The 26484-nt window shown below is 43.5% G+C and overlaps 8 protein-coding genes across 8 annotated transcripts; 3 read left to right on the forward strand and 5 right to left on the reverse strand.

Moving 5' to 3' along the window:
* Positions 1-165: 165 nt before the first annotated feature.
* Positions 166-1114, forward strand: K441DRAFT_708475 (uncharacterized protein; the record flags this gene model as incomplete). Its single annotated transcript, XM_067653779.1, has 4 exons — positions 166-452; positions 488-602; positions 645-841; positions 894-1114. Exons 1-4 carry the CDS (start codon positions 323-325, stop codon positions 1112-1114), a joined length of 663 nt encoding a protein of 220 aa, XP_067498591.1. The 5' UTR covers positions 166-322.
* Positions 1115-1130: 16 nt separating this feature from the next.
* On the reverse strand, positions 1131-2051 carry K441DRAFT_585360 (uncharacterized protein; the record flags this gene model as incomplete). Its single annotated transcript, XM_067644573.1, has 1 exon — positions 1131-2051. A coding segment is annotated over one exon (921 nt), but the record flags the coding sequence as incomplete, so codon positions are not given.
* Positions 2052-2636: 585 nt separating this feature from the next.
* K441DRAFT_645548 (uncharacterized protein) lies at positions 2637-4568 on the reverse strand. The gene is made up of 3 exons (XM_067646800.1): positions 4206-4568; positions 3837-4154; positions 2637-3786 (listed from the first exon to the last, which is right to left on the reverse strand). The coding sequence occupies exons 1-3, from the start codon at positions 4314-4316 to the stop codon at positions 2770-2772; spliced, it is 1446 nt and encodes a 481-aa protein (XP_067498593.1). The 5' UTR covers positions 4317-4568; the 3' UTR covers positions 2637-2769.
* Positions 4569-4600: 32 nt separating this feature from the next.
* K441DRAFT_620147 (uncharacterized protein) lies at positions 4601-5727 on the forward strand (the record flags this gene model as incomplete). Its single annotated transcript, XM_067645911.1, has 2 exons — positions 4601-5473; positions 5513-5727. Coding segments are annotated over exons 1-2 (843 nt in total), but the record flags the coding sequence as incomplete, so codon positions are not given.
* Positions 5728-6999: 1272 nt separating this feature from the next.
* On the reverse strand, positions 7000-10013 carry K441DRAFT_585676 (phosphatidylinositol 3-kinase; the record flags this gene model as incomplete). Its single annotated transcript, XM_067644594.1, has 6 exons — positions 7000-8334; positions 8382-8567; positions 8618-8710; positions 8769-9747; positions 9802-9888; positions 9955-10013. 6 exons carry the CDS (start codon positions 10011-10013, stop codon positions 7000-7002), a joined length of 2739 nt encoding a protein of 912 aa, XP_067498595.1.
* Positions 10014-10224: 211 nt separating this feature from the next.
* Positions 10225-12441, forward strand: K441DRAFT_668128 (Nse4-domain-containing protein). Its single transcript, XM_067649948.1, has 3 exons — positions 10225-10858; positions 10907-11764; positions 11881-12441. The coding sequence occupies exons 1-3, from the start codon at positions 10411-10413 to the stop codon at positions 12066-12068; spliced, it is 1494 nt and encodes a 497-aa protein (XP_067498596.1). The 5' UTR covers positions 10225-10410; the 3' UTR covers positions 12069-12441.
* A 456-nt stretch (positions 12442-12897) lies between these two features.
* K441DRAFT_585649 (Metallo-dependent phosphatase) lies at positions 12898-14323 on the reverse strand (the record flags this gene model as incomplete). The annotated part of the gene is made up of 3 exons (XM_067644590.1): positions 12898-13125; positions 13222-13733; positions 13801-14323. The coding sequence occupies 3 exons, from the start codon at positions 14321-14323 to the stop codon at positions 12898-12900; spliced, it is 1263 nt and encodes a 420-aa protein (XP_067498597.1).
* Positions 14324-16467: 2144 nt separating this feature from the next.
* Positions 16468-16784, reverse strand: K441DRAFT_700091 (uncharacterized protein; the record flags this gene model as incomplete). The annotated part of the gene is made up of 1 exon (XM_067653224.1): positions 16468-16784. Exon 1 carries the CDS (start codon positions 16771-16773, stop codon positions 16468-16470), a length of 306 nt encoding a protein of 101 aa, XP_067498598.1. The 5' UTR covers positions 16774-16784.
* Between the last annotated feature and the right edge of the window lie 9700 nt (positions 16785-26484).

Consider the following 26484-nt stretch of genomic DNA (forward strand, 5'->3'; position numbering starts at 1 on the left):
ATGTGGCCTATTAATTTATCTACTGCGATTATGACATCTGCTTTGCTAGTACGCTTTTAGGTAGTTTGATTTAGTCCGGGCCACCTTTATGCCCCAGTAATTAATCTGGAACTCGGGGACGGATATGCGAAGAGCTTGAAGACAGAAAGCATAAGATATGATAGTCATGTATTTATTAGAGTTTATTAGGTATACAAATGAAGAGCCCACGTCCGGTACGAACAGCTTTGCTTGGATCTCAATTCTCAGCTTTTATATTGTCGCATTTCATCAATTGATCTTCACCTTTCCGTAATCAATTGGAACTTCAAAAAGAATTACAATGAAGCTTTCAACCCTCCTAACGCCTGCTATACTGACTGCAGCCGTCTTAGCCTCCTCCGAATCAGAGTCTGACTCCAGCTCCAGCACCGCATCATCTGCTTCTGAAGAAACCCCCCAGTTGCATCGCCGTACGCGCAGCTATGGTCCCCCAAATCGCCCACAGCTTACGATAACCTCCGCAAATCGACCACAATCCTCAATGCAGAGCTCTACACACTTGACGAGATGTGTCCTGCTCCTAAAGACTGGGCACCGGAACTAAAGGTCTTCTACCACCGGTAAGAATACCCTGGATCATGGGAAGGAGTTGGTGATTACAGTAATGAGCGAACGTTGATTAAGGTGGAGAAAGCAGATTTGCCGGCTGCAGTAAGGGAATGGGTCAAGAACAACGAGAAGCAGAAGCATTTCAGTGTACTTGATGATGTGGTGTTTTTCGCACCAGGTGCCATGTATCCAATTCTGCCGTTATGGGTTGAAGAGCCTGAGGATGAGGCAAGCTTGGGAGATTGCGAAGGTATGAATCTCGAGGGTATCGAATTACTAACAAGTACTGATTGCTGCGGCAGGAGTGTTTACGGATCTCGAAAACTACGTTCGTGAGCCGACAGATGAAGGTGTGACTGCCAGCCTAAAACATAAGTCTACAGGCAAAAATAAAATTGAGATGCAGATCGAGGCGCAGCAGCTGCGTTTGAAGAAAGATACTAGGAGGCGGGACAAATTACGAGTATGGAAGAAGCATCTCTGGATTTCGGCGGGGTCCTTCTCTAGGGTTTCTCTGTTGTAGAGATGGCTTGATAAATTCATACACTCTTGGCCTTCTTCCTTTCATCAGCAAGCTTTTCTCTGTTAATTCTTTCACTCTTCTCGTGAGATATCGCCGCAGCCATGTTAAAGAGGAATATTATGACGAATGTAATCCCGACAAAGGCCAGAAGAGCTGCAACACTGATTATAGCAAAGACCACAAAACCGTATGCTGCCTGTTGAAAAGCAAAGTCCCCATTTAATTGCGGTACTGCTACACCCACTTGCATTGCCGAGAGAACGAGGGAGAAAAAGGCAAACACTATGACCACCCAGCCAAAGTTTCTTTGGAAGAACACTACGTAGCGGTTGTAACCATACAAGTAGCCTCGAACGAAGTGTGTAAACATGAATCGTATTCGGTATGTCGTGTTGATTCTTCCAAGGCGGAGTTCACCAAAATGGTAGCGCTTGTTGACCTGATCGAGTGCGTTCACATCAATATTGGATACAAAATCGGTTACGAAGGTTTTCCACCATGGCCATGTGATATATGATGGTATAAGGTCGAGTTTGTGAGCCAACTTCAAGTCCAGCGGAGAGCAAATAAGCCAGATATACGACAAAAGAAATCCACACGCTGATTGGTGCAGATCTTTTGATTCGCAGAGATGTGTTTCCCAAAATTCATGGTTCAGAATATAACCCGGAAGTGGTTTGATAAGGAGTCGAGTTGAAAATTTGAGTAAATGTAGGTCTACTTGTTCGGTATAGAGTACTTCAAAGCCCATCATCTGCTGACGATGCAACGGTCTCGCACTCAAAGGTCTTCCAGCCATCCACAAAAGGTGGTGGATCCTATTGAGCCGCGAGAGATCGAAGTTTTGCTTTAAGTACGTGTCTATATCATCCTCCACTAGAAATGCATGATGGTTCTTTCGAGCTATTGTAGGTAATGATTCTAGCGCTCTCCTAAGGGCTGGGGCTTCGGGCTCTGGTCGTGTTTGGAGTTGAATCCCGTCAATCTGCACAGTCGGAGTCGTAGTAGTAATTGCATCCTGCAAAGATGCAAGAGAAATGCTGGTTGCGGTAGAAAAGGGAGGTCTTAGCGGCGGGTCCTGTGTGTTTGTCAGAGGATAAGTTGGAGCATAAACAAGACTAGGTTTGTGCGAGCTCAATACATAACCCCAGTTGAAGACATACCTTGTTTTCCGCCATCTCTCTACTCTTCAAGAGGCATACAGGGCAGTGTTAGGCCAGTTGAAGAAGTAGAGGGAAGAAAACAAGTGTTTCTGAACAAGGTAAGCTGGAAGTCACATTAGGGGCCAGGCACATTGCCAAGACGGGAGCTAGGCCAACTCTGACAATCGTTGCGGGGGCCCGGAGGAGTGTCACATGTCAATCCCGTGGGGTAAAAACCGAGCGCGAGTAGTGGTTGAGAGTTTACTCAGTTCATAACGAGTTGGTTGGGGTTCGGAGCATGGGAGTTTTAACAGCAATATGGCTGGGAACTGGAGGAACCCCCCCTCAATTACGAAGGCATGTCACACAAGCTTCGTAGAGTTCTGTGCTCATGAAATATAGAAATGGCCAATTTCTGCGTTGCGTCTCCCCTTTGGCCCACCATCTAATCTATTTCCTGAATTCTGTGCTATCCAAAGAACATTCCTGCATGTAATCCATCTGCAGTTAAGCCTACTTGCAATAATTAGCAGGAAAGCTGCCCCGCTGTCCTCTTAGCTCTCCTTCCCACCAGTCTTGTGAGCTTTGTGTCTTCTTCAAGACTTTTATTCGATCGCCTTCCCGAAAAGCAAGATCACCAGCGTTCAGCGCATCAAAGTCATACATCGCTGTGACGTATTCGCCTTGGTATGATCCTATTTTCTTGGGAGGTGGTGGCGGAGGCTTTTTCTTTCCTAGGCCTTGGGTTGCCCCACTGGGCGCAAGGTTGGTAGTAGAAGTGCCCGAGGGAATTCGTGGCCGAGAGAAGTAATCGGTTTGACCAGAGGTTGATAAGGCTGTCGAAGGACCGCGGCCCCATGAGTTTTCAGCATTCAGAGAAGGACTGCGTCCCGGCGAATGTGGTCCAATCTTTGGTTTGGTAGTATTAAGCGAATTGTAAGAGGGCTTATTTGAGAGATTCAGAGGAGGCGAAGACTCATTCAAGGCTGGAGGAGTATAGCCTGGTTTGGGGGATGTGGAGCCTACCGTTGGAAGGGCGGAACTACTGCTAGTTCGCCGCCCTGGCATAATCTTATTCCTAATTCCTAGACCTGTCAATGTACTTCCCTGGTCCGGAAGTCTCATGGGCTGATGAATGGCTTTGCCACGTGCTAGCACCTCGTAGCCACTTTCCATCTCTTTACGGAGCGATGTAAACTCGGAATCCCAAATCGGGATGACTTCTTCCAGTTCTGGTGGTGGGTTTGGGAAGCCATGTTCCTGAGAGTATTGGTGTAATACAGTGTAAAGGTTTCCAAGAAGGTTATTCTGAAGGATAATTTGGTTGGCGAGAAGATGAGGGAGGAGTGAGAAAGTGGCGCTAGTAATGCCTGGGAGTTTCATTCGAAGACTTTCGTCGGCGATTTCATACTCTTGACTGGTCCGAGCAAGGTCAGCCTCATGTTTCGCCAATGCCGTGTTTTCACGGTCTGAACGTGTTGATTTCTTCTGAAGAGCTTCCACACGGCTTTTGTATCTTTCATAGTCCAACTGTGTACAGCGCTTAGTACAATTGGTCAATCGCTGGCGGCCGGGCTTACCTTTTTATCTTCTCTCTTCTTTATGACCTTCTTCATAGGCTTGATTGAGTCCCTAGCTGTTTTCGCAGGCATAATGAGTTTTAAATCGACGGTCTTGATTTCCTCAAGCATATCCGTCTTGAGCTCTGCATATGCCTCCCTCAACCTCTCGGCACGCTCTAGCTTTGCCTGAGGTGTATCTGCAGGTACGTGAGAGCCGAACGCCTCCCCTTTGACACCCAGTGGTTTGTAAAGAGTGTTAAGTTCCTCAATCATGAGCAACTGGTGAGCGAGGATGTCTGACCACGCATCTCGCCAGGATTTCGCCGCGTCAACGATCTGCTCAATTATTAGCAATGACAAATAAGGACTAATAGAAGTTACACAAACCTTGGAAAGCATCTGATCAGCCTCCTCAAATTCACGAAGCATGGCCGCAATGTCTGCATCATTTGCTGTCCTTGGGAGGAATGTCCCAAACTTCCTCTGCACTCGCTGCATTGCTGCTGAGGGGCGTCGTTGACGCGGAAAATTCCAGTGAGTTTGAGAGACAGTGAAGGAAGAGGTCTATGAGAGGTTGGGAGAAAGTAATGCTTAGTGGAAGGTTGACGAGAAAAGTTACGCTGAAATGTTAGGGAAACTTTGGTGAATAGGCGTAGACTCAGCCTCCTGTTAAGTGGTCCCAAGGCCAACGGCCCCCGCGTTTCAGCCGCAGCCGCAGCTTATCAGATCTTGACGAGCCAACCCGGATTTTCCTGTCGCTGATGCGCTGCATCCTTCGTGGCTGCGAGTGTTACGAGGCCAAGAATACAAGAAAGGTGGCTGCTTCAGGTCACCTGTTCTCGCGCTTTCGCATGTCTCTTACCTTGCAACGCCGCGTCGCCCAACCCACCACCCTCTGACGCCACCAAACAGCATCGTCGAATTTTAAGGTTAGGAAGCAGTTCAACCGGTGATTTGAGAAGCAAGCAAAAGTCTCCATGTGCGACGTCGCGCGTTCGTCCTGCCTCGCGCGAATTAACTACTTGCGATGACGGTAGCTACGCACAGCACTCCGAGCCTCTCTGTCCCTCCCTCCCAAAATACTGCACCGGTCCTCGAATTCCGCTGTCTATACTCTCACGATCTCCGCCGGAAATCCAAACGATGGCAAGATGGCTTCTTACGATATCATACGTTTAATAAGAGGGTTATGGTCTACGATGTCCCGCGCAACTTTATTGGGGACACGCATTGGAAAGAAACCATGGAGCTTCAAGAGGGTGACGAGTTGACACTAGAGAAGGGAGTTCTGGTGGAAGTGGCGGAAGCAGTTGGAACTATGGAGACAGATTTGACTCCGCTCTTTGAGAGAAAGAGCAAGGTCTCTCCGAACAGCAAAACAGCAGAGGTTAGACCAAAACAATCACCAATGATCCGAAACACTGCCATTTACAACCCCTCTCAATTACGGCACAAGTCTCTGAATACCATATTGGGCACTCTGAAAGGGCCACACGGCAAGGCTGTTATACCCGCAAAATCCCCTTATGAGTCGAGAAAGGATGCAGAGAATGAATGGCAGGACGAGAGAAATCCAAAAAGGCAGAAAATAGTTGATTCACAGCCCATGCGGAATCTAACAAAGCCATTCGAAATTCACCGACCAAGCTCGAAGAGTACACAGTTATGGGCTAGGACTGTAGACGCTAGAAAAGCGAGAATGTCAAAGCAAAGCTCAAAAGCTGAAGACAATGGGCCCCAGACAGGCACATCTCCCGATGTCGTCGAGATTGATTCTGATATGGACAACTTATTCTCAGATGTGACTCTACGCAGCACGCCACCGGAATTTCAGAAAACGGCGAGTCCTAGGCATACAGTTCAACCGCGACAAACTCCCCGATCTGCTCCACGGCTATCACCCCCAGTCAGTGTCTCGAATAAAGTGTTGAATGTTGGCCGTAGGAAAATGATGGCTGATAAACCTACCGAAAATCTTCCCAGAGAACATGCTGTACCACCTCCACCCAACCCACGAGCAAAGGCACTTCGTCTTTCAAGTGGGCGCAGCCGTTCCACACTCCTTTGCCGGGCCGCTCCCCAACAACGGCCGAAACTAACTGATCAAACTCAAACTGCGCTTGGACAGGACGTTCGGAGAGGTTTCCAAGACCCTTCATTGTTTGAAGCTATTGACTGGGATTTTGCACCGCTTCAAGAACTAAATGATCACAATATCACAAATGGTCGAGCTCCTACCTCAAAGACGCACGGAGAAAGCCCCAAAATCAACCAATTTGGCTCTCATCTACCCATAAAACCACAGGAAAATCGGTTGAACCCTAAAAAGAGTAATGGGACGACCAATAGCACAGAGGCCTTACAGAATCAAAAGCATCCATCTAGTCTAAAGGATCCCATATCAGATGTCTCTGATTCTCTAAGCTTCTCTTCAGATGCATTCGAAGAAATGGCTATTGTGCACGGCCGTATGGATCAACATCTCCTAACTAGCACTTCTAAAGCCAGCAAACTCAAAGCTACATCAACACCAAAACCCTCTAGGCCAACGTCTCGGCTTAAATTAGCATTAACGCGTAACACGAAAGCCGATAATCCATTCGCCGACCCCGCTCCAGGCCCAGGACGAGGTAAAGTTCCAGAGCCTGAATTTGACACATCATCACTATCCTTTCGCCGTGTCAGTTCGGCCAACGATGCGCCCATCCCATCCATAGCCAAAGACTGGGGGGCAAGAAACGCGTCGAAGCTCAAGAGCAAGCTCCTGCACCCGAAAAGCATCAATGCCACAAAGGCTCTTCCAAAGAAAGATCAATCTCCTCTACTTGCTCCGCCTCCGCCTGTGGATACGGATGTTGGCCCTTGGAGCACAGAGGCGTTTGACCTGTTCGATTGGAGACCGCCGAAACGAGGTAAGGAAAGCTAGTTGACGAAGGCAATGGAAAAGCGATTGGGAATAGCCTTTTAATGCATGACCGAAATGCCTTGGAATGATTAACGAGTAACTCCTGTACTTTTACCGCCGTCTATCTCCGGTAGATATCAGCAAACAGGCTGCCTGAGAATTTTACATCACGACAGTTTTACATGGCGCAGGAGCTCTAAATTGAGTTACGCTTGTTGTAGTATGCTCTCCTAATATGACTCTCCTAGCAGAGGCTCTACAACTATATCTACTCAACTATGCTCGCCAGTGCTGCACAAACCCATGCAAGCGATCAATGACCACGGGCATCACCGCTCCCGCGCTGTCCTGAATCAAGCCCTCAAAATGCCTCATTGCCTCCTCTTCGCTTAGTTCAAGACACAAGCGCTCTTGCACCTTCCAAACCGCCTTATCCGGTTCGATCCGAATATCAGGCACGTTTGCCTCGCGCATCAAGGCAAACAAGTTAAGTATCAAATTCGAGCTCTTGCGTAGAGTAGAGTACGCTGTGTAGCAATACGATTTAAACTGTGCGTAGAACTGGGATTGAGGCCCGCCCATACCTTCGATCATCTCGCGACCCAGTTTCATGAGCGGCGCGAACGGTTTCGGGTCTCGCCCGAGAATATAACCAAAGTCTACGTGGAAGAAGTGGCCGTCAGGCGCAAGTAGGAGGTTATCCAAGTGGCGGTCGCCGACGCCAAGTAGGTACGTGATAACGCAATATCCGGCACAGGACTTCACGTACGTATCCATCGCTTCTTTACGGACTCCCAGAGGTGCGTTGTCATCTGGGTTGTTGGCTCGTAGGTAGGCAAGCAGGGAACCCTTGTACTTCGCAACGGCACCCGCAAGGGACATGGATGGAACAAACTGAACAGCGCCAGCAGTGGTGGATGTAGCGAGAATGCGATAAGGGGTGAGTTTGAGGTCCAAGTTTTCTTTACGGAGAAGGCGGTCCATAAGGGTTATAATTTGGATAACCAATTGATCTTGGCGAAGATCATCACCTGTCTTGAAGATGATGGGGTATTTGGTATTATTGGTAGTACGGAAATTAAGAAGGAGCGGGTAAAGGCTAGATTTGAGGACATTAGAATCTTCCGCATAGATGCTTGTGATCAATATCGAAGGGTCTAGCGGGAGAGGAAGAGGCGGGTCGATATGAACGAGTTCAGTTTTCGGGTCTGCTAGGTACTTTTTCAGACGAGCGGCTTTGCGAGGCCTATCCTCGCGCGAGAAGCGGACTTCCTTCGAGATTTTTGAGAGAACAACAATGAGTTCAGCTTGGCGAAGGAGTGTCTTTCGCCTTGCATTCCCATCAGGTTTCTTTACTAGCTCAGTCATGAAGTCATATTCAACTTTGGCGAATAATTTGCGGTGTTCTTGGCCTTGCTCGGGGCTGAGGTCGTCGCATTCGACCATGAGGTACCAATGAAGGAAATTCCCCAAGGTGGCATCCTCCACAGCTCTAGAGATGAGAAAGCGGGCGAGTGAAGAGTCCTGAGTAGCATCGCCTTCTGCTACTTCAGGGGTAACTGTCTCGAACTTGAGTGCTTGAACTAGTTGCAAAAGGTATACGAGTAATTCCTGTATGTTGTTAGCCTTGGTCTAATGGTTTGCTTTGTGAAACATACATCGTCATCAGCCTTCCTTAATCTCTCGACTGCATACGCTCGCACTGCGGGGTTATCAAACGATGGGCCCAGTAGCTCTAGGGCATCATCGACATCGATTTCTGTCCATTTAGGTAAAATCTGGACAGCCTGCCGGGCTTCACCTGGGTCACTCCAAGCCACTGATTTGACGAACTTAGTCAAAGCCTAAGACGAATTAGTTATGTGTTAAAACAGCACGAGAAATGCGAGCTAACCCTCTTATCGCGAGTCAAATGGTGTCTGAATTTCCAGACTAAGTCCTTCTCTTCTGGATTCAATTCATGAGTGGGACCATAGGACATGATAGCCTGGAGGGAGAATCAGCTTTTATAGAAGCATTGTGTTAGCTTCGTGATTGATACGCACATTTAGTTCATCTCGTATTTTTGCGTTTGGCTTCAAATCGCGATCCAGGACACCAGTCCTGTGACTCCGGACAAGTCTGCGGTGCTTATTCTCCGCTGGATTATCTCTCATACCCACCTCTGGGTCGTAGATCCTGACGAGTCTACCCGCATCAGCATCACCATACCCGTTGCCATCAACATTGATTCCCGGTCCAAATGATACTTCAGGTGGGGGTTTTAATCGGACCTCAGAAGAAGATGCAGGAAGCTGGATGCTAGATATTGGAGGTGCCGGATATTCTTGGTCTGTGAAAACGATAGGGTGGTCAAACCGAGGAAACTCAATGTGGATATAGAATTTTTCTTCGTGTTCGCTCTTCATTCCATCCTCAGGAGTTTCGCCATTTGTGTCATTCAACTTCCCCTTAATATGCTCCTTCTCAGATGATGCTGGTTCAGACTTGAGGGCGTTACTCCGGAGCTTCATCATCTGGCGGAAGACCATTGGGTCTAACCATGCATTAGGTGGAATCTCGCCCATCTCTTGCTTTTTTAATAGGCCTTCGAGTCTTTCCATCTCCGCCCCTTGCTCATCAACGGATCCTATAGAAGCCTTTTCATCTTTCCGGTTCCTCCTTGCTGGTGGTATTATCCAGGGTGTCGTAGAAGATGATAGACCATCGGCTGCCTTGTGTCTGTGCAGCCTACATCTTTGTCTACCCTTCTGTAACGTATTATCATTATCGAAAAGAGGTATCGTGGTCCCACCAAATGGTATGGCATGAAGTTTCGACCCCTCGCCTCCTGTTGGAGAAAGATCCCACACCGTTATTGCTAGCTGCGAGGAGAGGGGTATGTTCGAGTAAGTGATAGGCAGAGTTAACCACTCGTTCCATATTCGACCGTTCTTGAAGACTTTGTAGGCCGTTTGGACAGGCACAGTGAGTGGCTTGCTGTCTGCCCATAACCGGACAGTTACGTAGAGCTCCGAATGTGGGCTGCTGAGGATGAGCTTGTACTCGTTTACTAGAGAGACACGGTACCGTACCCACCTTAGATTTGATGCTCGGTGCCTCAAGTCGGGCCTTTTAAGCAACACTGAATATGGTATAGGCTTCTGATGACCATCGAGGCGGTCTCTGATAGTTTGTCAGCGCCTGGACCTAGGTCTCTAAGAACAGAGCTACAAATGAAGCTATACCAACATTCTCACATTCACTGGGAGGAGTAGAGCGGAGGATGTTGCGAACGAGAAAGGCTCCATCACTTTAAGGTTACTGTCGTCTCTCTTACATGACACTCTCTACTTTTCTTGGGCATATAAATAGGTAAACGAATCTCGTAGGGATGATACGGTGAAGCACAAACATCGCAGTCTTGGCATAGGGCTCGTCCACCTCCTGATCTCTAGGGGCCCGAGCTTTGCGCATCACTAAACGCGTTGCGCTCGAGGCGAATTGTCGCCAGCGCGTCTTCCATCCCCCAATTCTGCACGAACATCAGAGCCACCCAAGCAAACGGTGTAAGTCCTTAGCTTCACATAGGCAATTATTTCATGCGCAGCCTTCGTTTGCCATTCATATCAAGTTTTGTTATCGCAGCTGTTTCACCATCGTCGCACTGAACTGTGCCCCAGGCTGCCATCCTCACCGAGACGCACTATGGCACGCCTTAATACCGGCCCAGAACCAACTCCCAGCCGTGAATCCGCATTATACAGAGACCCCACGCCATTGTCAACGTTACGGCGAGCGTCAACACGATCTTCGACACGAGCCTCTACATACTCAGTCCTGTCGCCTTCGCCCGCGCCATCGTCAGACAAGGAGAATCAGCCTGACCCACGCGACAACACACCCAGAGCAAACAAGAAAGGCAAATCTACAATGGGGCCTCCAAGTCTCCCTATACCTAATTTGGAAACATCGCATGGTAACAAAAGAAGACGGTTGGGGGAATACAACGTACCTTTATCAAGCCGCGAACCTGTCGAGGAAGATGCAAATCTAGAAGATATAATCGATCTAGAATACTATGATCCCGACCAAGATCCCGAAGAGCGGCGCGAGCTGCGCAGGGAGATGCGCCAGAACCTCCGAGAGATGAATGGTTCGTATGCCTACCTATTTTGATAGTAATGTCTAACTCTAGATACAGATCGCAGAGATGAGCTCATTGCCCCAGATAACCATGACTTGATTGATCATCTTAACAAAGCAAGCGCCTTAATGAAGAAAGTCAAGCAAACATCAGATGCAGTGATTGATTCGAGGTTTCTTGTAACAGCTAGTGATTTAGCACTCAAGAAGACTGCAAACACAGTGCGTGGCGATAGTTCTACGGGCGTGGATCTAGACGAGTTTGTGTCAAAATGCATTACCTTCATGAAAACCAGTGGTGCTCAAGGAGAAGACAACGAGCAACCCGTCTCCACGCAAGCTCGTCATCGACGGCGGACTGGCGCAGACAGTGACGATGAAGACTTTGAGGATATCGGAGACGGGCTTGATTGGGGTGTACTTGGGGAACGGGTATGTTTCCCTTGCAACAAAAGACCTCCCGTCCCAAGTTTCCTCCTAGGACCTCTATCCGTGCAAAAACGAATACGCACAATCCAGCCGCGCAGAGGCCGTCTTCAGAAAGAAACTAGAGGCCCAGTGACGCGCCCCGAATCTCTTGAACCTGAAGATATTAAAAAGGCAGAGAGTTCCAATTTGACAAAAATCGTCGGAGACATTAGGGCGACCATGAAAGAACATATTGAGAACAGTATGGACATTGTCGAAGCAGAGATGTCAGAGTTAGAGAATGCAGGCAATGATGAATTCCGCGCCGCCATGAGGAGGCATCGCATATCCCTGAACAGCAACGAGGACGCCAGCGTATCTCTCTTCGATTTTGTAGTCAACCCACACTCGTTTGGTCAGACTGTGGAGAACCTGTTTTGCGTTAGCTTTCTAATCAGAGAGGGAAATGCGAAGGTCGATAAGGATTCAGATGGGCTACCAGTCCTATGTATGTTCACCAACTTTTCTTTCCGTCCCGCCTAGCTCCTTCCATATATCCTAGGAACACTGGACTCTTGACCCCACTTGATTACTTCTGAAAGCGCATGTTAATCTCGTATGCAGGCCCTGATAAACCCCGCAAGATTCAAGAACAGCGGGACCAGGGTGTCTCCAACCATCAAGCGGTTTTCAGTCTTGACTGGCCAACTTGGAAGGGTCTCATTGAAGCTTTCGATATCAAAGAACCTCTCATTGCGCATCGCCAAGATGACGAAAGCGGTACTATCAATGGTAGGAGCTGGTATGGCTAGGCTATATCTTGTCTCTTTCGGTACACTGGTTTTTTCTTGTAGATTTGGTCTGTTTTTAAATTACGTTTATTGTTAACCAAACACGCCATGTTCAAAAGGGAGTTGTTGGCAATGAGGGACGCTGATCTTTTTCTCCTCGGATCCGCTTCGCGCTTTGTTCATCACTTGAGGGAATAAATACCTCGAGGCCGTATATCGATACCCTTTTGCCGTAAGCTCATGAGGGTAAAACTAGTAGGACCGGGTTGGCTGTTTGGCGTTTTTGCTGGAAGAGTTCTGCCAGAATTGATGCAGTAAATTTTTATATTATTACTAGGAATTTGACCTTTCGGCGTGCAATTGACAGTCCGTAATTGATAGCGACAGCAATATGTTATATCTCAACATCCATCGAATAGTATGTACAGGACTAGTAATGCACCTCGCGCAGCTATCCCTTAACCCGTCGAGGCGCAACGCCAAGCTGGCTCGTGCGTAAACACTGGTATTAAATGTATAAACGAGAGCCTCTTATTGGCCGGATCCTTATCGATATCGTTGCGCCAAAATCGACGGGTTAAGGGATATGACCTGAGGGGATATGCGACAGGAAGCGGAAAATGCGAGCGGGAACATCGAGATAAAAATATGTCCGAAAACGCCAGCCGACGCCTGAAAGCCTTCTACGATCGGTTTTTCGCCATAGTCTGAAAAAATAGTGGATCACACCAAGTGCCATGCATGCTCAAAGCGCGATATCGGCCCCAATCTTCCGAGGCCAAAACCATACAGGCCGTTCCCGATTCCGTTTATTTATGTTGATAAAAAAGGAAAAACGAAGCTGCTCCCATTACCTCTTCAGCCCCTGGTTCTTACATTTCACACTGACAATCTTTGTTTTGGCTTTACCCTCCTTGCTAGCCCCGATTACCATAGCGGTCAGCTTACCACCGTTGACACAGCCTGAGTCGAGGCCTTTGCTATATTTGAGAATATTTTTGCCGCGCTTGGAGTCATGACCGTAGATAACGGTAGAGCGCTCTTTCTCGAGAAGTTTGGCCTGTTCGTGGTTCCATAACTGGCAATAGATAAGCAGTTAAATATAGGGACTTGGAACAGGGAAACTTCGGAATATTTTCGAGATTAGGGAGAACCCGGGAGCATGTGGTCTTACCTTTTCCCAGGCTGTTCCTTCGCGGCCATCGCTGGGAAGCCGTGTATCTAAATCTATGGTGCGCATGTTCATGACTTGGAAGGGGTCCTGCCGCTCCAAAGGAACGCCGGGAACAAGCCCTGCGTGTACGACCACTACCTCGCCCATCCCCCCTATCTCCCCCACTCGCAGTATCACAGGGCATTGCTGTAACCAGCGTATCTGTTTATCCGTGAATTGTCTAGCGAGAGCGCGCGCTTTGTAATCGCCATGACTGAAGCTCTCTTCATCCAATGTGTCCACTGTGCGTCCAGGGTCTTCCTGTGGCCCTGGAAGAGACGCGTGGTGTACACGCATATCGTTTAGGGCGAGTAGCATGCGATCTTCGTGATTTCCGCGTACACAGGAGGCGGAGAGTTCGCGGGCAAGGTCGACCACGCCCGGTGAATCGGGACCTTTGTCAATCATGTCACCCGTCAGGATTAAGTGATCAGTCGCAGAGTGAAAGGAAACCTTTTCGAGAAGATTTTGCACTGCTATTTAGTTAGAAATCGCAAACTAAAGATGCATAATTTTCAGCGTGCTCGAAGGCGTACTTACGCTCCTCTTTGCAACCGTGTACATCACCCACAACTACCAGCCGCTGCATCAACTGGTGTTCTGAGGGTAGCAGAGAACTATCCAGTGTCTTGACTTGCGTCATATCGGAGAACTCAGGCCGCATATTCGATCCGAATACAGATGTCGGTTTCGCGTTCAATTGACTTTCTAATTCCTTGTTCTTCTCCCAGTCAGGCTGTATGAACCACGTCCAGCTAACCCAGGTAGCTATGAGTAGAGCGACGTAGATGAGCAAGTATCGTTGAACTCTCCGAGGTACACGCTTGTATGATATCATATTCTTCCACCGCGGATGCACCCAGTAATCGTCCTCCTCCCGGCGGTACAAGGACTCGGACTCGTCAGACGTGTATATACCCTCCTGGTACCGCGAGTCCGTTCTCCAGTCGTTGGTGACGAAATCAATAAGAGGACGACCTTGATATGTGCGCGAGGGGAACTCTTTCGCCAGGTGAGAGGGATTTTGTTCGTACTTCTCCGGCCTTTGATCCTGACCGGCCATGAATCTGGTGGTAGGGTAAATCCCCGGCGACGGATGGGTAGAAGCCACGAGAGTCGCGGATGAAGCGGTGCTGGAGGAAGAACTGTATCGCGAGTGTGTTGGAGTTTGGGAACAAGCCGGAGAGTGAGATTGCTGACTGCAGGTATATGGGCGCAAACAAGCAGTGCTCACTAGTGCGTTAGGTGAAGAATTAGGATTAGAGATAGTTCCATATCTCGAGGCTAATTGTTGGCGTTGAGAATGTTCGGGGTGATGATGGCGAATTTGTGGAGAAGGAGAAGAGGCTGCGGAGACTGGATGATAGAAGTTATCGCTCATGGCGATCTTCCAGGGTTCCTCCACTCCTCAACGACCGAGCAGCTTGCGGCTTCCCTCGATGGCTTCTGACAGCGTCTTACCAAATTCGTGAATAAGGCCAACGCGAGTCCTCTTGGCGCGGGATAATCAGTCTCCGTTTCCGTACCTAATAAAAGATGCCGTCGATGTCAGCCGTGATTGGCGCAAGGGAGCAATAAGAGTAAGGTCAACGATGAAGGACATGTATAGGCGTAGCTCCCTAACCATGGAGTAGATAAGGAAAGAGATACGGGACATGACGTTTCACCATCTAGCGGAGGCACAATCCGTATCAGATGGTCCTGATGTGCTTGTGCCGAAATTGGCGGCTTCAGCTTGGCAAGCATTACGTACCTAGGTACTCTTATTAAAAGGCTTCTTGCTTTTCCATCCTTCCTCCCGCTCTTGCCTTTTATAAGGCATGTATTGCTTTAAGTAACAGCTTTAATAGTAGAATATATAGAACTTTAGTATTTCTTTAACCTAGTTAATTAAAGGATTATATCGCTCTCCCCCTCAGCCCTCCGAGTTGGGTCCATTCTCTATCGTTAAGGATTTAGCCAATTAGATCAATAGGATTAAATTGCCGTGCTTGGGAATATGAGACTGGTATATCTACTAAATACAATACAAAACAATCTATATAGCTTATTCCTTAGAGTTGAGTCGCTTAATATGAGGTAGCTAATACTCCTTTCTGTAGAACGGAATCTGATATATTTTACACCAAAAATGCGTCCTTGGCGCCCGTAGAGGCCTTTTCTAATGATTACGTAGTTCGAATGTGTTTAGCATTTATTAACTCTGTTAAATATAGATCGTGATGTAGGATCGTCGTCTAGCTATAGTTTTACGTACCGAAAGTAATGATCAAGCCGTTTAAAGCGTACCTGGCCTATGTATTTTTTTTGCCGATATGCTCCGCTAGTAGTAACTTTTTGGTAAGGGGGGGGGTANCATGCCTCCCTGGGTAGCCGGACACACTCTGTGACCAGACAAGTCCATCATTCGGGCACATCAAGTCTTCCTCTCGCGAGTCTATTAAGTAATAGTCGGTATATAAATATTCTTTAGCTATTTCTCCTCAGGAAACTTATCTGCAATAAGAAAATTACTGCAGTCTTAGCCATACTGTTGATCATTCCGCCGATGACGTTGAGAGCCGCTCCAGCGAATCCCCCTGCTCTATTACCATTATCAGCCTGTCTACGAAATCTAAGGCTATAGCATGAAGGTTCTATGAAGAAAGAATATCACTACAAGTTTTGAACATAATAATCAATCAGAATTAAGCATTCTGAGTTTGACCGAGCGGAAGAGGGGTTTTGTCGTCGCTACAGGTCTTGGCATACAGATTTAGCGTAGAATAGCGTGTTTACATTATACCGTATTGAACCCGTATTGTTCTCAACGCTATACCAATCCCAGAAGGTGACGCATCCCGCGGGTCGCGGGCTGCCTAGAAGAGGAACGATGGGAGGGAATTCTACCCAGGTCATTCGCCTTAAACACAGACCTTGTTTATGCAGAAAGCCCAAAAGTAAAAGGGGTGGACCGACCGGTTCTGAAAGCAGCTTAGCGTGTTTCTAAGTGAGGTCCACTGAATTCCAGCTGTGGTCGCCGAGAAAGGCATATAAAGGCAAACGGTGGATAAAAAAGGGATCCAGTCGGCCGAAATAGGATCTTCTGATGTGCGAATAAAGACTAGGACTTGCATGGCGCTTATCTGCATTATGCACGAATGAAACTGCTATCGGATGAAGATGGTCTATTACTGCTAACTGTAGAACTTCAAGCTGCAGCTGAGTCTAACCCAGAATCATATCAAGCCACTCTCTATCCTGAGCTTCCCAACGGTCCTTCGCCATCCGCCCAAGCCCTTTTCGGTAAGCAATTCCATCTTCCCATTCAATCCATAACACGTGGTAGTATTCGTATGTGTCGCCTGTATCCGGTCTTTCTTCCAGATAACCTTCCTCCAACTCATAGATGTCCATGCTGTCATTTGGTATGTTCCCCAAAGAAATCTCAACTAACTCAAGTTCCACCGTCTCATTAGCACTATGAGTCCATTCAGGCAGCGGTTCTTTATTGGGCAAAAGAACCCCGGCCATATCCTTTCCCGTCGCGAATGGAGAAGCTAAATTCAGAAAGTGTTGCACCGCATGGGGGTAATTCGTTTGGCTTGAGAGGTCTATTCGAATTATTTCTCCCTTTTTGATCCGTCGTGAGACGTTCTGCTGGGAAAATTCGTGCTCTTCGCGTTCGAGAGGATATGAAAGGGGCTAGATTGGAACAGTGAAAGGATCTTCAGGGTCTGGCAACGGTAATGGATACCAGAATTGTTCATCCGGAGCATTTCAATGCGTATAGAAACATTTCGGTGTAGATTTTGAATGGTCGAAGACAAAATCGGAACCATCCACGCCACTGGCTTCCGAAGGCAAGGGGCTTGGATTAATGGAATGCTTTTCCTAGCCTGAAGGGAGCTCTTCAGCTGTATGGAGATAGCGATCTCGATTAATCCTCCAGCTACAAGAGATTGGAACGCCACTTGTCGACCGTTGAGGTCACTCTCAAGTACCACCTTATGACTCAACACCTTGTTCTCATATGTCTTACTACTGTCTCGGTCAACGACTCGGTCAACGACACGGTCTACGACTTGGTCTACGACCCGGTCAGCAAAGTAGTCTACTACCTATTTTCCTTATGTATTTATAGAGGCTCTAGAGCCACATTCAATAGCGAGAGTTCTTCTCAGTGACTTGTCCGTCCAACAGTTATGAGCCCGGGCCATCTACTGCATCATCTTTAATTTGAAACCCTAATTACCCTATCGTTAACTGAATAGTAAAAGCCTTAAAATGTCCTCTTAACAATCCAAAACCCTTATTATGACGCACACTATAATCCTAGCAGGCCTAAACAATTAGGACTAATAGATTGGTGTTATTAAGTATAGAGCCGATGGTAAGAATGTATAGGAGTATATTAATCTGGATGTTAAGAAAGATAATCTACCTAGACACAGAGCACCGTTAGAGCCATTACTATTAGTTATTAATCCTTAGAAGATTACGTTCTTAGCCCTTAATAAAGGTAGAAAGGAGGAGCTTTAAGCTTTGTAAAAACAGTATAATTGTGTTTACAAGCAATATAAGAAAGAGGAAGTAGCCCTTAAGTCTCTATATACCTATATTATTAGCACTATATCCTATAACTACATCGACTATACCTTTAAAGGAAATACCGTTTATGATGTCCTTGTGTCACTTAAGGAGGTAGTCGCCCCAACTAATAACGCTCGGAAGGTTGATTTAGCTACCTAATATTTAAAAATAAAGAAAGCCCTAAAGAGCCAGAATATTGAGAAGTGGCTCCGTAAGTGGGAGAAGGTGTATAATAATTGTAAGAAGGTTAAACTACCTAAGGTAGATGGTAATTGACTAGTTAAGGACTTTGTGTATACCGTTAAATCTACCTTATTAGGATAGTTAGAATACTAGAAAAACGAATTATAGAATCTTAAGAGGAAGAAGGAAAAGCTATCTACCCTTTAAGCTATTATTAAGGTCTACTAAAATCATCGTTAATTGGACTTAGCTTAGAAGGTAAGGAGCTAGCATAGCTCCTACGCAGCTAGCTTTAAAGGAGAGCTAATTAATAAGCCTAAATTAGAAGATAAATTAGAAACTAAACCGGAAGCTGATTCTTTAAGGAGGATAGATAAGAAGGAATGGATAAAGCCGTGCCTATACGGATTACTACACCTATAGAGGAAATGCTTTTACCTTATTAAGTTAATTTAACCATTGGGTTAGAAACTAAATAATTTAAAAATATAGTTAGTAGAGTAGAAGCTTGCTAAGGCTTTACCCAAATTTAAGGCCTTAATTAACTAATTAAGGAGCTAAGCCTTATCTAATAAGAAGCTAGAGAATATAGAGAATGTAAAGTAGAAGAGCTTACCTAGTAAACTATATAGAAGCTTTATAGTTTATTAAGCAGGAGCTTATATTATATTAGATTACGCTTTCTATAACAGCGTAATTCTAGACCCTATAACAACCTTATATGTTATTAACAATAGAGTAAGATTTATAGGTAATATCCGACTGGCTAGTAAGTAGTTGTATATAGGATTGGGTATAGAAAATATCAAAGGCTTCGGAATAGCTAAAGTTATAGTTATTACCCTATTAGGAAAGCAGAAGATCTATTTTATTAACGCTACGTATATATTAGGATTTCATATAAATCTAGTTTATAATTACAGACTTAATAAGAAGGGAGTCTTTTGGCATAATAAGGGCAACTACCTCTACCGTCGTAGTGGTGAGAAGTTTGTATATTGCGGATATTACTATAGTTAGATAACCCTTAAATATAATAATTTAAAGCCGATAACGGAGGACGCGTCCTTCGCGGCTTAATTAACGGATTCTCTATTAAATTAAAAGGTAGACGGATAACTTTGGTATAGTCGACTCGGACACGCAGAAAGTGCTACTATTAAGTAATTACCTAAGGAAGTAACTGGGGCAATTCTATAAGGCCCTATAATAATTAAATATAAGACTTATACAGTTAGTAAAGCTTATAAAATTATATTAAAAAGAGCACCTATAGATAAGGCAATAAGACCTTTCTTCCGTATATATGTAGATTTAATTTAGGAAATTAAAGCCTATAATAGATATAAGTACGCGATCCATTTCCTTAACAATTTAGTTTAAATAAATAAGGTTAAGATATTTGTATAGAAGTTATTAACCACCTAAGTAATTATTAAATATTGTAATATAGTTAAGCGACGCTACGGCTTTAAAGTTGCTATAATTTATATAAACAATAAGTTATCGCTTAGAGGTAAATTTAATAACTAGACCGCCGAAAAAGGTATTATAGTAGAGTACTTAGCTCTAAGTATACTAGAGTAGAATAGTCCTACGGAACGTTTTAGGGGGGTAATTATAATAAAGTCTTAATGTATACGAATTAAAGCTTAACTACTAGAGGAGCTCTAGCCTAAAGTCTTTAAAGCGGTAGCGTATGTAATAAATAGGACACCAAGCCGACGGCTTAACTAGAAGACGCCCTTTAAAAAGCTTTAGTTAGTAATAGGTCTTTTACTAGCTAAGCTAAATATAGCTTACTTATATGCCTATGGCTATAGAGTCTATTTACTTAAATATAACATTCTACGTACTTAAAAACTTGCTCTTAAAGCCTATATTAGGTATTTAGTGGGGTATAATTTAACGAATATCTTTTAAATATATATACTAAGCGAAAAAAAGGTAATTTAAATAAGAGACATTATGTTTAATAAGTGACTTGTCTATAACAATAGTAAGCCAGATCTTATAAATTTGCTTTAAGAGAAAGCCGATAAAATGCTAGAGGTAATTAATATAATTAACCTTAATAGGACGCTTTAAGAAGACTTAAACGAGGACACGAATAAGAAAGATAAGATTTTTGATGAAATTTAAGTAAGCATTAATGGAAATTAATAGGTGGATTCTAGTGGAAATTAAGGATAAATTGTTAACTATAAGCAGACAGACACTTAAGGCGATAACTTAATTATAGCAGACACCTCAAAAGACGATTCTTTACCTAGCCTTTCTACACTAGAACTAATGCTAGAACCTTAATTAAATCCTACTAATGTAGGTCCCTTAAGCTTCTTAAGCACCTCTAGATCCTCCGCACCCTTTACTTATTAACGCCCCAGTTTTAAATACGTTAAAGTTAACCTAAAGGAGTTAAAGGATAAGGATGGCGTAGCTGTTAATAAGGATAATATTATATAAAGTAAACGGTTAAAGAAGCTAGTTAAAAGATATAAAGCTTATTTAACTTACCTTAAAGAAGTAGACACCTTCCGACCACTTTAAGCAGCCTTTTACGCAGGGCTTAAATATTAAAGGAAAATATACCGTGATAAGCTTCCACCTCTACCTAAGAACTAGAAGAAGCTTATAAGACACTAGTATAAGGTAGAATTTCTAGTAGCTGCTATAAAGGAGTATACGGATTTAGATAATTATAAAACATTTAAAATTATAGATAAGACTTAATCTATTAAAACGGTACCTATTACCTAGGTATTTACCTATAAAATAAACACTAATAGATATCTTACAAAGTTTAAAGCTTAACTTTATATAAGAGGTAATCTATAATAGTTAATCTATAAGGATATATATATAGCAACTTTAGCAGCTAAAGTCTTTAGAGCTCTCGTAGCAATTATTATAGTATTTAATTTAGACGTCTAGTAGGGTAACGCTGTTAACGCGTTTATAAATAGTCTAATTAACGAAATTGTCTATATTAAATGTCTAGATGGATTTACTATTAAGGGTAAATGTTTCTTACTACATAGAGCTTTCTACGGACTTTAATGATTATCACGTCTTTAGTATAACAACTTTAGCAATTAGCTTGTTAAATTAGGGTTAAAGCCCGTTAGTGGTAAGCCGTGCCTCTACTACAACAACTCACTGATTGTGTTCTTCTATGTGGACGATATCTGTGTTGCCTCTACTAAAGAAAATCAATTAGACCTCTAAAGCTTTAAGGAAGCACTAATGAAGAAGTATGAGATAAAGGACCTAGGTAAACTGTCCTAGTTCCTAGGAATTTAAGTCTTAAGAGATAGGAGTTAGAGGAAGCTATGGCTCTGTTAAGACTCCTATATTAAGAAGATTGCTAATGCATTTCACCTAACTAATATGCGCTTAGTTAGTACACCTATGAGTACCGACGAGCTCCTACCTAACCTGGAGGAAGCTTTAAAATAGGAGATCTATATCTATTAGAGGATGATCGGATTACTTCTCTATGCGACCTACATCACGAGACCTGATGCAGCCAGAGCCTTAAGCAAGCTGTCAGAGTTCCTACGAAACCCCTTACCTCTGCATAACGCCGCGGCCCGTCGAGCGATTACCTACCTCTATTAGACGAGGACACTCGCGATTAAATACTTAGGTTAGAATATAGGAAGTTAAGCTTTTATAGGAGCAAGTGACGCGGTGTTTGGAGACGATTTAATAAGCAGACGCAGCACGGAAGGATATTTGTTTACCCTATTTAGAGGAGCAATTAATTAGCGCTCTACCAAGCAGACGCTTGTAACAAAGTTAAGCACAAAGGTAGAGCTTACGGCTCTGTCTTATGTAGGAACGGAGTTAATCTAGTAGAGTCGCTTCTTTAAAGAAATTAAATTATCCTTGGATAAGGAGTAAACGATTAGCTGCGATAATCTATAGACGATTAGACTGCTTACAAAGGACGGACAAGAGCTCTCTATAAAGCTTTAACACGTCGATATATACTATCACTGGCTTCGCCAAGAAGTACGTGATAGCCGAATTAAAATCAATTGGACGCCTACAGCTGCTATGGTCGCAGATGGCTTAACAAAGGCCCTACCGCGTCAGAAGCATGAGGCGTTCGTTTAACAGTTGAATCTCGTTAATATCAAGGATCTAATTTAATTCGATTTGAATGATATTAGGTAAGGTAACTATAGAGGATTTCCTTTAAAACTCAACACCAAATTGCCTATCGTGATTTTTTTGTTCTATTTTCTATCCAGCTGTTCAGTCAAGACTGAGCAGCTGGGGGGGTGTGTCGACCGTTGAGGTCACTCTCAAGTACCACCTTATGACTCAACACCTTGTTCTCGTATGCAGGGTTGGCAATGATGAATGAATGAATAAATAGGCCTAATATCATATTCAATTCATAAGCTAATTAGAATATCGCGATATGAATAAATAATCGCGATATTGTAGATATAGGCAATATCACCAGTCTTAGCATAGTGTAGTACTAAATCGATGTGGCCGACGTCTCCCTAGAGGCCTCTACCCCCCCCCTCCCCCCCCCGGAACGTTCACTAGTAACTCTCTCCTCCAGCCCCGTACAATTCCTCCTCTTACCCACGACTTCAAGCACTTCGATCGCTCAATATTCACTAGCCTAAGCTTTATTTATTGCCAGGTAATTGTCCTTCGGGCTCCTAAAAATATTCGCTCTAGTTTAGCTGACATAGGTGGTATAGATAGGATATCTATCGCTATACGGTAGAGCGATGGGTAGTGTATACGGTTGCTCGGATTAAGCCACCAATTAAGGGCAGTAGTACTAGCAGGAAGATTAGTAGGGGAGGCGTTAATAAAGTATTCGAATTCATCCTCAATTATATTAAGGATTAACTACTTCCTGTTCTATATATCATACTCGTTAGGCTCCTAATCGCGAGCAATAGCTTCCTTCTCTTCTGCTCTACTCCTATACTTATCCTTATACTTATTTACCCAAAGCCTCCAGGCTATATTAACTACTAGCTTCCTCTAACTAGCTTTCCAGTTGCAATTAATATAGGCCTTCCTCTAATAAGGGGCTAATAGTAAGGCTACGCCGTACGCGGTAACTTCGTTAGTCTTAAGGTAGTATTTATTAAAGGTATGCCAGCTAGTTCGAATGCAGTTGCAGAGCTTTAGGTTAGTTGCGTACTTTTATAAAGCCGATCTAAAGTGCTTTACCATAAAATCCATTATATAAAGCACCTTATTAAGAGTGGCCTTATCGCCTTCTATCTCTTTTATAACTCTCTAGAAGGGCTATAAAAAGTCTCTTATATTTTTAAAAGCTCTCTAATCGGCGGCGTTAAGGATATCCTCCTTATCGAACTCCTTAATAAACTGCTCTTAATATTTTATAATTACGTCTTTTAATTTAAGAGCTACTAAGATTATATTATACCACAAGTTCTATTACATATTATTATTTATAGGAAGAGCTCGAAGAGCGGTTGCGATAAAGTTGTTATAGTAGGCGTTCAAGCTTTAAATATATATGATGACATTATACACTTTTCCTGGAGGCCTAATCTCGCGATAAGTAAACTTGCTAGCCTTCCCTTTTTTAAACCTTTTAGCAAGGAGCTCCTTAATCTAGTTATCTTTAAGGTCTGACTCTGCCTTAAGCTTCTCACGAATATCCTTAAAGGCAGCGTTAACGGCTTCCTTATCCTCTAAGAAGAAGAAAGCTTATGCGGCTATATTAAGTACATACCTATAGCAGCGAATTTGGTGTTGCTATGGATCGTATTAAGCTTCTATTTCTGCCTCTTAGATAGCCCTTTAAGAAGTCTATTATTGCTGCCGTAATTATCGCCCATACAGTATCCAACTTTATTAAGTATTTAGTAGTCCTTAAGAACTTGCCAGAGGACTTCTACCTGCTTATTGCCGCCGTATTTACTAGGAAGAAAAGGTAGAGCAAGTAAAGCCTTCTAAAGTACACCAGTATCATTAATAAAGTAGCCGCAGATTGTAATAAAAGTCTTTTAATTTAGTGAAGACCAGGTGTTAAGCAAAAGGTATATTAGCGTAAGAGAAGAAAGGAGCTTCTGCTTAAGGACTTCCTTATTAAGTATATAGGATTCCTTAATTATCCTAGGCACCAAATTATAGGAGTCTATTAGAGCTTCCTCGCAGGTATAATTTACTATAAAAAGTAGCGCTTGAAGCTCCGGCCAGGTTACTGCGTCATATAGTAAATTTTAAACCACAATTAGCTGTGTAAAAGCGTCGCGTACTAGAGCTGGATTAACATAATCTCTTATTATAGCTTTCTTCTACCTTTTAAGCTTCTACGTATAAAGCTCTCCTTACTTATAAAATAGGCCCTAAAGACTCTGCTTTATAGCTCACTTAATAACTAAGTCCTCCTCCTTAATAACTACGCCGTGGGCGTTAAATAGATAAGAGTATATATTTGTAGTAACTATATCGCGCCAAAATACGCATTGCTTACAGTACTAGTATTACCTTCCTTTACTATTTATAAGCGGCTTACTACTAGTGGGCTTACGCGAGAGAGCCCATATATTTACAGCCTGGACTTTCCGTTTTTTATAGGCCTGTTTAAAGGATTAAGGGGAGGATTTAGTAGAGGATTTGGTAGAGAGTAACGCGTTAAATTTGTTATCCGGATTTAGGTTATTAAAAAGCTTACTTTTAAGCTTAGATAATTCTGACTAGGTATTAGAATTACTATTAGAGTTAATAAAAACAGGCTATAAAAGAGAGGGAGGCATAGTACTAGGTTGTAATTGGTTTTAGGGGGAAGTGTTAAATATATTATAGATAGGAGGCATCTATAGGCAAGTCTAAAAAATTTAACTCTTGCGTATATATTAGAACGTACGGTGTAAAATTAGTCCTATATTTATACCTCACTACATATTAATCGGACGTCCGTACACCGATTGTAAGAAAAGATTGAGGACTTTATCTCTTAAATAGTGGCTTTAGAGCCTCTATATATATATAGGAAGGTATAGGAAATAAGAACAAGAAGGGGGTAAGGGGGTGGTAATAAAAACAAGGGGTAGGTAACCGAGTTAATAACCGAGTCAATGATTAAGTTAATGACTGAGTTAATAGGAGGTTGCTGAGTCGGTGATAAGATAACCTAATTTAGGCCGATATACCCCCCTAGCTAATTGACTGGTAGGTGATTAGCTAGATATACCTAAATAGGAAATATCCATAGTGTTAAACTAAATAGAAATTATCTAAAAGTAAGAACTTAATAAGGAAATTGTGTAAATAGGTTAAATAGTATAGTCAAATCTGATTATAATAGGGTCTTAATATTAATCAGATTCAGTTATTAAATAAAGCCTTTGTGCTTTTGCCTTAGTAGGGCCTTCGTGAGACCATTAGCCGTTATATTAGTAGTAGGGACCCACTTAATTACAATTAAGCCCTTTTGAACTTCTTGGCGAAGCTAATGCTGGTAGATATCTATATAACAAAGCTTTATATTTAACTAAGGTCCGTTCTTAGTAAGCAGTTAAATTATTTATAGGTTGTCGCAGCCAATTATATACTCCTTATTCGTGTAGAGTTGTATAGCTTAAAAGAAGCGCTGCTACTAAATTAATTCGGTAGCTGCATTTAATAGAGCCTTAAGCTTAGCTTTAGTGCTTAATGTTATAACTATCTTCTACTTAGTGGAGTGCTAGTTAATTACTCCCCCAAATAGTAAAAATATAAAGCCTTTAGTGCTTTTTTAACTAATAGGATCATTGCTAAATGCAGCGTTACTTATATAGACGACGATCTAACTTCTAATATTCCTGTTTAAGTATTCGATCGCTAGGGTTCTTGTTTAATAGAGGTATATAATCGCTTAATTAACTACGGCTTTATGCAGGGGCGACGGATTGCGAAGGAATTCTGTAAGCTTACTCGAGGCTTAAGTGACGTTAGGTCGTGTAATGTAGGTAGCGTATAGTAGTAAGCCGACCTTCCGTTAATATATATAGACCTACTGCTTAGAGGCCTATTCTAGATTAGGTAAGAGATTATCCGTACTTATTAGCGTATATATTAGACGATAATCTTTTAGATAAAAGGTGCTGGCGATCTTATTAATATAGGAATCTTAATAGAGCTAAAGCTTCCGTTAAGGTTAATTGCGGAGGATTTTAATTCCTAAGAACTAGGTTAGTTCTTTTAGGTTTTTAATCTTATACTTCTTTATTAGCTCTTCCTTAAAGAGTTAAAGCTTTAGTAGGTCTTCTATGCGGTAGGCTACTATAATATTATTAACGTAAAAGAATATAATTAGCTAGTTGTTGTGAAATAGGCATAATTCTCTATTGACTGCCGTTAGACCTAGGGTTATTAGGGTAGTTAAGAACTTATTAAGCTAAAGTAATAGTAATTGTCTAAGGCCGTATAAGGCTCTTTAAAGGAGTAGACATCTACCCTTTTATTAAAAGCTAT

The sequence above is a fragment of the Cenococcum geophilum genome (assembly GCF_001692895.1).
Source record: "Cenococcum geophilum 1.58 unplaced genomic scaffold K441scaffold_60, whole genome shotgun sequence".
NCBI lineage: Eukaryota > Fungi > Ascomycota > Dothideomycetes > Gloniales > Gloniaceae > Cenococcum > Cenococcum geophilum.

Excerpts from the sequence above, each read along its gene's own strand:
- K441DRAFT_645548 (XM_067646800.1), bottom strand. The coding sequence starts at position 4,316 with ATGCAGCGAGTGCAGAGGAAGTTTGGGACATTCCTCCCAAGGACAGCA. Across the intron at positions 4,155-4,205 it reads CTGATCAGATGCTTTCCAAG|ATCGTTGACGCGGCGAAATC; the intron begins GTTTGTGTAACT and ends ATAATTGAGCAG. Across the intron at positions 3,787-3,836 it reads AGAAGAGAGAAGATAAAAAG|TTGGACTATGAAAGATACAA; the intron begins GTAAGCCCGGCC and ends CGCTGTACACAG.
- K441DRAFT_668128 (XM_067649948.1), top strand. The coding sequence starts at position 10,411 with ATGGCACGCCTTAATACCGGCCCAGAACCAACTCCCAGCCGTGAATCC. Across the intron at positions 10,859-10,906 it reads GAACCTCCGAGAGATGAATG|ATCGCAGAGATGAGCTCATT; the intron begins GTTCGTATGCCT and ends CTCTAGATACAG. Across the intron at positions 11,765-11,880 it reads AGATGGGCTACCAGTCCTAT|GCCCTGATAAACCCCGCAAG; the intron begins GTATGTTCACCA and ends TCTCGTATGCAG.